The 10,207-nt window shown below is 35.9% G+C and overlaps 1 protein-coding gene across 1 annotated transcript; it reads right to left on the reverse strand.

The window, feature by feature from the left end:
- Positions 1–8,582: 8,582 nt before the first annotated feature.
- LOC116106459 lies at positions 8,583–9,359 on the reverse strand. Its single transcript, XM_031392819.1, has one exon. The coding sequence runs from the start codon at positions 9,357–9,359 to the stop codon at positions 8,583–8,585; it is 777 nt and encodes a 258-aa protein (XP_031248679.1).
- Between the last annotated feature and the right edge of the window lie 848 nt (positions 9,360–10,207).

The raw sequence follows: 10,207 nt of genomic DNA on the forward strand, positions 1-10,207 counted from the left end.
AGAGATGCTCTTTTATACTCTAGAAGGCTTGCTCGCATTCCGAAGTCCATTCAAACTTCTTGTTGGCTCTAAGTATATCAAAGAATGACAAGCAACGATCTGTTGCTCTTGATATGAAGCGACTGAGAGCTGCTATTCTTTCATTCAAGCTCTGTTGCTTTCGATTGGCAGGACTTTTCATATCTAAGAGAGCTTGGATCTTTTCAGGGTTGATTTCAATTCCCTAGTGGTTAACCATATACCCCAAGAATTTCCCTGAGGATATTCCAAACGAACACTTAAGAGGATTACCTTCATTTTATATCTTCGAAGTACGTCAAACATCTCTGCAAGATTGGCTATGTGATCTGAAGCGACACGCAACTTGACAAGTATGTCATCAACATATAGTTCTATTATTTTCTCGATCTGCTCAAAAAACATACGATTAACCAGACGCTGGTAGGTTGCCCCAACATTTTTCAAACCGAACAGCATGACCTTATAACAGTACAATCCTTGATCTGTAATGAACGAGGTATGCTCTTAGTCGGACGTGTACATCGGGATTTGATTATATCCCAAATAGGCATCCATGAAGCTTAACAGCTCGTGCCTAGAGGTGGCGTCAACGAGCTGATCAATTCTGGGCAAAGGGAAACTGTCCTTCAAACAGGCTTTGTTGAAATCAGAGAAATCAATGCAAGTCCACCACTTGCCATTGGGTTTCTTCATCAAAACAGGATTGGCCACCCAACTTGGGTAATGAGTTCCCGAATGAACCCGTTTAGAGAAGTTTATCCACCTCAACTTTTAGAGCAGCATAACACTTTGGGTCCTTGGCTCTTCTCTTCTGGTGAATTGGCTTGATCGCGTTGCCGATGTTGAGTGCATGACACATTACATTCAGGCTGATCCTGACCATGTCAGCATGAGTCTATGAAAAAAACATCAATATTAAGTCTGAGGAAGCTCGTAAGGTTGACAGCGAGCTAGGGGCTGAGATTGCTTCTAATCCTCAACAACCAAGTCGGTTCATTCTGGTCAACCGATACCTCAGATAAAGTCACTATGGGAACACTCCTTCTGAACAAGAGGATCCATGTTGTCTTCCACTAGGCCCAACTGTGGTTCGATCATGCTGATCGTCATAGCCTACTCGGGAATGCCCATTGGCATCTCTTTCCCTTTGCATGCCATAAGTATTGCCCTTACATAGCAGTCATAGGATTCACTCTGGGATCTTTTGACTTCTCTACACCCCGTCAGAGTGGAAAACTTCATCTTTAGATGATGGATAGAGGTGACGGCTTTGAAGTTCCATAGTAAAGGTTGTCCCAAAATGCTGTTGAAAGTAAATAGACAGTCTACTACCAAAAACTCTGTCATTTTGGTCACCCTGTGGGTATCACCCAGAGTGAAAGGAAGTGCAATCATTCCCTTGGGAATCAGATGGTACCCAGTAAAACCATAAAGAAGGATAGATGCAGGCTTCAGACCTGTCTCGTCTGGTTGCATTTCCTCAAAAGCTTGCTAAAATAGGATATTCACAACGCTACCATTGTCCACCAACATCCTGTAGACTTCGCACCAACTTATTTCAGGCACGATAACAAGTGTATCCACATGGGGGTGATGCAATCGCACTACGTCTTTCTCTGAGAATGTAATCTTTTCTTCTCTGCGTACCTTACCAGGTTGCGGTGCCGTGCTTATCACACTCATGGGGTCATGGCGAGCTTCCTGAGCATACCTTTCCTAGACACCTCGAGAATTCCCTGCGAGATGTGGTCCTCCAAATATGATCTTAATAAGGTGGAGACCTTTGTAACCACGATGTTTATTTCCCTCGTCCTGTTGATCCTTTTCCCGAACAGGAGTTGGACCATCAACATACTCCTTGAAGTGCCCATTTTTAATGAGGTCTTTAATTGTCTGCTTGAGAGCCTAACACTCATCAGTATGGTGCCTATTATCCCAATGATAACAACAATATTTCTTATTATTTCTTGCCGCATGGGGATTATTCATGGGCTCTGGCTCTCCGAGCAGACTAATTTCTTCTAATTTTTCCAGAATAGCTGATACCGATGCATTCAATAAAGTATACTGATTTTTGTTGCGATTGCGATGAGGAACCTAGGCATAAGATTTATTGGGCTCAAACTGCTGCTTCTTTCCTTTTTAATGATCGTCATTGGCCCATCTGCAATCAACTCTCCTACTATTCTCTTCTTCACCTTCTTCTCCTTAGCTATAGGTATTGGTCGAAGGACCAGGGTCGTGGCGATTTAGAGCAGCCACAGAATTCTCAATTCGGAGGTACTTCTCAGTAAGATTGTAGAAGCGGGTGAGGAAATGTCATCTTCAGATTGTAGCTTTTTTCACAGGTTGGTTTGCGAGTGAACCCCTGCAATAATGAGAATCTGAACTGACTCTTTGGGTGTATTAGCCATCTTGTGCAACTCCCTGTGGAACCTGTTAATATAGGACTAGAGATAGTCATTTCTCTCCTGCCGTATGTTGCTCAGATAGCTCAACAACATTGAGAACTTCCTATTAGCCTGGAAGTGTCTCAAGAATAACGAACTCATCTGCTTTGACGAATATATAGATCCTGGCAGGAGCGTTCTAAACCAGCGCTTGGCATGGGCAATTAGAGTCACTATCAAACAATGACATTTGGCCAAGCTGGAAACTTGGTAAAGCTTCATGAGGTCATTAAACTCATAGAGGTGATCCTACGGATCAGAATTCCTATTGAATGCTCACATATCAGACATTCTAAACCTTGACGAGAGAGAAGTAACTAACACTGCTAGAGAAAAAGGGGACGTTTCAGCGGCTCACCCATGCTCATTCTACTAAGCTCTAAGCTGATCTAAAGCTTGCTATTACTTCTCAATCTAAGGAAGCGGAGATATCTGGGGATCGCTTTCTGTAACGTGGGTTTGACCCTCATGATTGCGATTGAGGAAAGACCACAGGTCGGATTCTTCCTTGCCACCTCGGCCAAAGTCTTTGGCATGCCTCAACACACGCTAGCTGGAGCCATGTGTAGGCATTGAATGGCCAAGGGAGCTATCCAAACCTTCATGGTGGTTAGAACTGACCCGTTTATGGTGGGCATTTCCCTCACGATGATGGTCAAGACCATCACGCCGACGATGAAGGGAATCTCTCTACCTTGCACTCTTTCGGGGGTGCCCATACGATGTGGCATGGGACAGCTCATGATGCGACATATCGCCAAGTCGTAAAGCCATAGGTATTCTACCTGCTTCACGACCGACATTCGTTGGTCCCTTAGAGCCCTGTGGCTCATTATCTGCCACATGTTTTCCCTTGTCTTTACGCACTATAGTGCGCACGACATGGGCTTTCGCCCATTTTCATGCTTTAGCGCGACCTACAAGCATCTTTGGCAATGACACCGCCTTATCAGAATCAAGCGGTACGGCCTGATCCAAACGGTCTAGCCTTCAGCTAACCGTTTCGAGAGTATTGTTGAACCTCTCCAAGTAACTCTTCACGGCTAGATCGAGCTGTGAGCTCCAGGGAAAATCCACCACGGTATTCCACAGAATGGGAGGTACTTCAGAAGAAGTATCATCTTGTACTTGGGGGATCTCCTTGGGGTTGGGGCTAGTTCGCTCGGTTTTGAAACCACGAGCCATTTGTCAGCAAACAGAGCTGATTGATCGGAGATTCTTGATGAAGAGCGAATACTAAATCACTGCCCTCCTTGTAGCATCAAACTGTTGATGCTTGATTTTGACACCAACAATTCACACGTGTAAAGTGCTAAGCTAACTTAGAAATTACACGTAAATGAAAGATGCAATGAAGAAAATGGAAGATGATTTTTAAAGTGGTTCGGATGCTTAAAGCGAATCCTACGTCCACTGTTCTTTTATATATATGAGGTTATAGGAGGTCGCGTATAGCGAACAGTGAGCAGAGATACAAATGACTGATTATTCAAAGAGAATATCACGTCAGTCTATTTCTCACAGGTTATCTGTGCTCTGAGAATAAAAGGTTACAATCAGAATGCAGGTTTTTTTTTCAGAATCTCGAAAATGAGAGGGAGAACCCTCTATTTATAGTAGAAGGTTTCAGGGTAATGATTACAAGTCTGCAAGTAGGCAGGTGCAGTACAATTCCTACCACACTTCCCATTGGCTTATTACATAGGAGATATCCTCAAATTGCGTAGGGCTCGGACAGGTGGGCGACTCCCATCCACTCATAGATAAAGCGTGAGTCTGCCAAGTTGATGACAACTATACTCTTTTTGTCTTTTGACGACGTGACAGCTCTTGGATGACACAAAACTTTCCTTAACTCTGATGGGCGCTAGCTAACGTAAGCTTGAGTCAGCCTTGATTTTTTAAGCATAACAGTTCTCAAAGTCAATTCAACGTAACTTACTAGCAAAATCATATAAAGGAATAGGAAGACATTTTATTTAGTTAGTTGAATGAATCTATAATCAGATGGCATTTGAAACGCAATGAAAAAATAACAATAAAATAAAACTTTGATTATAAGATACAGAAAATCCTAGTGAAAGTTTTAGGAATTTAATTATATTTTTTGCTCTAGTTTGTGGTCTAAGAACTAAAATTTCACTCGTTAAAATAAGTAATGTTATTAGTAATCAAATTTAATGGTCTGGTTTTTCTGTAGTTTCAATTTATAATTAAAAAAAAAAAAAAAAAACATGATAAATGAGGCTTAAAAAGAGATTCAATGGGGTTTAAATAACCTTACTCAATGATTTTTCATCCCCGCATTTATTTTAGGCCAGAGTCGGGGATTTTCCATTTTCATAAACAATATACCATTATATATATGTTCACTCATCAATATCCAAACATACTCTTACGGTCAAATTTCAAAATTTAAAAGTTTACCTTGGTGCTAAGATAAGATATTATATTTAAAGATCATTTTCTATTCCAATGTAGTTATATTTTTTTTTTTCTTTTGGATTTATCAATTTTTGTACAAATTTTCATTTTTTTATTAATTTTTATTCTTGATAATATCCTTTGATATATATACATAGGATTATATAACTATAACAAAGTAATACACTTATTTTACTATACTATCATTTTACTTAATGATGATTGAGACTGACTATTAAAACACAATCACAAGTTTGGAATAAATTAAATAGCCACGAACTTTATCGTTTAAACGATTTAACACATATTACTTAAGATATAAGCTCATAGATAACTCACTTAAGCCCTAAATTGATGGCTATTTAATTAATTCAAACTTGAAATGATATTTTAATTAATTTTCCCATGCCATGATTTTTATCAATAACTTAGATTTTGTAGACATTAATGCTTCTATAATTGTGATATCACAATGTCATTGCATAATCAGAATTCAGTTATCTAACCATAATTAGTATAGAAAAGGGTTTACCTTAACTTAATTAGAGATTTGTACCAATATCTTAGCTGTATACAAATTAATTCTTCTATATTTGGTATTGCATAATCATATTTCAAGAGTTTTATCTTAGTGGAAGGATTATATAATCTGTGACAAGTCCTTTATATTATTGCTTTTTTGTTCGTGATAACATATTTGTCATTACGTAATCCGATCTCACTTGCCTCAATTGATGATGTTATCTAAATTAAGGTTTAAGAAAATTAAAAATAATAGCAATGTTATCAATTAGATTACAAACTTTTCAAAATTTAGTAATAAGAGGGTACAAGTTACAAATCCTTCAATTAAGGGTCATTGTCGTTGTCAAAAAGACTTAAATGCCCTTGATATTTTTTCTATTTTTTAAACTAAAACTTTGTGTTTAATTAAAAGTAATACCATATGTAGTGAATCAAGATTTTTATCTAAATTAAGGATTATATCACACAAGTGACCTATTCAAGTCCTGTACGTTATTGCTTTTGTTCGTGATAACATATTGAGATTGCATAATCAGATTCAAACTTTGTTTACTTCAATTGATGATAGTTATCTTATTCTAGTTTTATGAAATTAAAAGTAATATTATAAGTAGTTTTTCATTAAAAATTTCTAAAAGTATTATATTATATGTGACATCCCAGGTCAACCTTTTTTTTTTTTTTTTTTTTTTTTTTTTTTTTTTTAATAAAACAAGGAGATAAGCCAACAGAAACAACACAAAACAAGAGCTAAGAGGGCTTTTGCCCAAAGAACAAGATCCTTAATTATATAAACAATGGATAAAGGAGGAGAGTGAAAAAGATGGAATCTTAAGAGGAAGGCACTAGGCAAGGTCAGCCATTGAAATCCTTTCTTAGTAGATATGTATGAATGCGGTCGGATTAAGCTTTTGTCAGTCGACATTATTAAATTATAAAAATCATATTTACATATTCTCATAAGAAAATCCTTTTCCATCCACGTCTTCTATATATTAAAGAAGATTTTTTTTTTTTTTTTTTCCAAATAGTCCCTTTCACTATTTTTAGATGGCATTGGCACTCATTAGAATTTTTTTTTTTTTTTTTTTTTGGGTTAATATTCATTAAAGATTTGCAGTCTAGTATATGATGAAGTCCTTTTTAAATTGAAAATAAAACATGTGAAATAAACTTATGATGTGATCATGATTTAGATTGCATATAATGTATCATATAATTATGTATTTTTTTTCTCATTCCCTTATTAAGCTGTCCAACTTTTCTTAGAGGGTGTTTGTCTAAGCTTATAAGTTCTAAAATTAAGCTGACCTGTTTGTTTATAACTTTTTTAAGCTTATAAGTTGAGCTTATAAGCCAAAAAAAATATTCTATTCAACATTTTTCAGGGGCTTTTTCTATCCAACGTTTTGTTTTGTTCAAACTTTTGCACTTCCTCTTATAGTTATGGTCATGGTTTTGTTCAAACTTTTCTAAAAATTAATATTATTCTCAAGATTAATTAAAGAATTTTATGATATTATTGGCTTTAAATTATAGCATTACATAATCAAAATTAATCACAAAATTAAGAATCTATATCATTTTCTCTCAACCATTCACATCATTTCTAAGATCAATGTCAATATCTATATCTCCACTTGTATTATTATCATCATGCAAAATGGGTAAAACATGTTTCTCTTCACTTTCTCCATGCAAAATGAGTAAATTTGGACAGGTTTTAATGAACCGAGTTCGGTGACCTGGATTCGACCCAAAAAAAATTTGGTCCTCAGGCCCAATTTAATAAAATCGTATCGATTTGTATCAATATTTTTAAGGATATGAACGGATACGTATCGTATCGTAAGATACATATCAACATATCGAAAGGTTTAAGATACACTGTCAGATACGTATTATTGACGACTCGTATCGAATTGTATTGTAGGATACTAATAACCATGGTTATGGTTATAGAAAATCTATAAAAATCATCAATTATAAGGTTGTATAGAAGCATGATCTAGAAATAATTATCAATCTCATGGAGAAAATAAAGGGAGATTTCATATCCGAAATTAATTTATAAAAGAAAATATATTTCCACTAATTAATATGTGAAATAATCAAACCTTATGGGGCTGCCTTGGATCATAAGTGAAAAAAGAAGAAGGTAAAATCAGTCTAAACTTTATTAGAGATATACATCCATATAGATACCAAATTTAAACCATTTTACACAAGCAAATCTTCTGTTAGTGGTGGCGGTGGCGGCGGAGGATAATCGGATGTCCTGGAACTAGGCCCAGATGGAGGAATAGGCGCACCCTTAGGCAGCTTTCCAAAATTCCAATTTCTGGAAAAGGACAAATCTTTTGGGCTCACAACGTTGTTCTGAATTGGAAAATGACCACCTGTAATTGGTTTCATCTCAAGCTTCCTGGCACTAGATGGCCCGAATGCAAAACCTGAAGCCATTGCAATCACAAAGACAACTAACAGCAGTTTTTGAAAAGCTTTTCCCATTTTCTATAATGCTAATTTTCTTTGGTTTTTGTGGATTTTACCTCAATATCGCTATTAAATATAGTCTAGGCATCCACAGGGCATGGCTCCAAGAGTCGACAGAAAGAATATTGCCTTCCTTGAAATATGCCTCGTTTTTATGTTTGTATATTTCATATTGATTGTTTTTTAAATCTCTTACCCATAAACTAATGTCCATATTTAGTGTAAATCTAAGTGATATCTATGTACGAATCATTTAAAAGTTATACTTACTATTGATGTGGTATAATGGATCTCATTTGTTATAAAACAAGAATGATATCTCATCATAAAAGGAATGAAATCCCTTGAATTTTTGGATATACAAGGACAGAATATCTCTAGAACTTTTCTTGGATTTCATATTCAAAATCATATAGTTTTAAAGATCATATTTGCTATGCATCATACAGAAATATATATATATATATATATATATATATTTGAATATTCATTAAATTGATATCATCTACTGAATAGAGTACGATCACTCTTACTAGTATGAAGAGAATGAGGCTAATAAATTCAAGGTAGAAATTACTCTATATATTGAGTAACACCAAATCTATCAATAGAGAAACTAAAACTAGACAGAATGAAAAAAAAAATGAATGAAAGAAATATGATCTCCTAAATATCAAAGGGTCCATTGGGATCCAATTGTTTACATAACCCTAAATAAGTAAGATAAAGAACTCTATCTTTGGCTCCCGTCCTGTGATTCTTCGTATGTTTGCAGAAATACTTCAACTGAGAAAGTTTGAGGCACCCAAGCATTTGTCCCAGAAGCAAAAACAGCCAATTTATTGATTTCTTCTTCGAAGTAACTGGCCTCACACTATTATTTTGACCACAAACTTTACAACTAGGAAGATTAGGGTTTATCCAAATCTCTGGTGCTCGATCATGCATTGTAAACTTATTCTCTGAAATGAAAGATGCAACCTCCATAAACTTTTCTTGCAAATCATATTCAATCTCGAAACTTATCTCGCAACGTTTGCATTGAAGCTCCCCTCTGATCTTGGTAATATTATGTGACAAAAGATGTTCGAGACTGTAAACTGTGGCGCGATGAGTTGTTGCCCACGGGTAGGGTGCAGGTACGGCTTCGGTTTTACCTGGCTTGAGCTTTTGAGCTGGAGATCTTCGAGTTCGCGACGAACGGGACGGACCTGCACCAGTAGTAATCTCTTGGCTGAGCGTTGGTGATGGATGGGATTCGTGCGAAGAGGGTGGAGAAAGAGGAATTGCTAATGGAGGCAAATTCAAATTCTGACAATGAGGATTTGTTTGTGCTGCGGCCGATGGATCCGGCGGCGGCAAAGAGAGGGTGAGATTCAGCCAACCATCATCTTCTCTGTCAGAGATGTCATTCAATGGGGAAGAAGACATGGACCTTTTCATGATTTTTAGATCTGGGAAATTAATGATATAAAGAAAGACAGGAACCCTACAAAATCTTGGAAACAATTGAGGAAGACAAGAAATTTATTAAGGAAAATAAAAAATAATCGAGGGAAGACAATGTTGTAGGAAGAAAATTACAAGAAACTGTGAAGAAAATTAAATTGAAGACAAGTTGAATGAGTGAAGACAACAGAAACAAAAAGAGATGGTGACTATCCAAAATTCTGTTTAGATTAGAGTTCTACTAAATTAAAATTTGAAATTTGAAATAATAATAATAATAATAATAATAATCTGTAAATTTTGTAGTTATCTTTGACTATAACAACTTAAATTAGTGGCAGTTGATTTTGGATGTGGGAACTAATATTTACGGAGGTTCTGAAACGTGGGTGTCCATGCAACATCATGCAAAATTTTCTTCATTTCTTGTTTTAATTGCTCTTCAGCCCCAAGCATTTTTTATATTTCGTCCGAAACACAAGCAAAAAGCTGTTAGTTTTGGGTAACAAAATTTTCAATTTTTGAATTTTGATCTTAAATGGTATCAAAGTAAGGCTTAACAATATTATAGGACTTTAAATTAAGCCTTTTCAAATTAATACCACACTTCGTTATTGTGCGATATATTGTCAGATTCAAGTTTATATGCAGCGTATACATATATCATTGAATAAAATAATTTCTTACAAATGTTACCAAATGGATGTAAATATATATGTAAAATAAACTATAATTCATCAGTCTGATGAGGTAAAATATTAATCGAGCCCTGGTGACGTAAATGAGATTGAAGAACATAATATATAAACATTTACTCTAACTCAGATTTCTCGCTAGGAATT

Source organism: Pistacia vera, unplaced genomic scaffold (assembly GCF_008641045.1).
Source record: "Pistacia vera cultivar Batoury unplaced genomic scaffold, PisVer_v2 Contig517, whole genome shotgun sequence".
Classification (NCBI taxonomy): domain Eukaryota; kingdom Viridiplantae; phylum Streptophyta; class Magnoliopsida; order Sapindales; family Anacardiaceae; genus Pistacia; species Pistacia vera.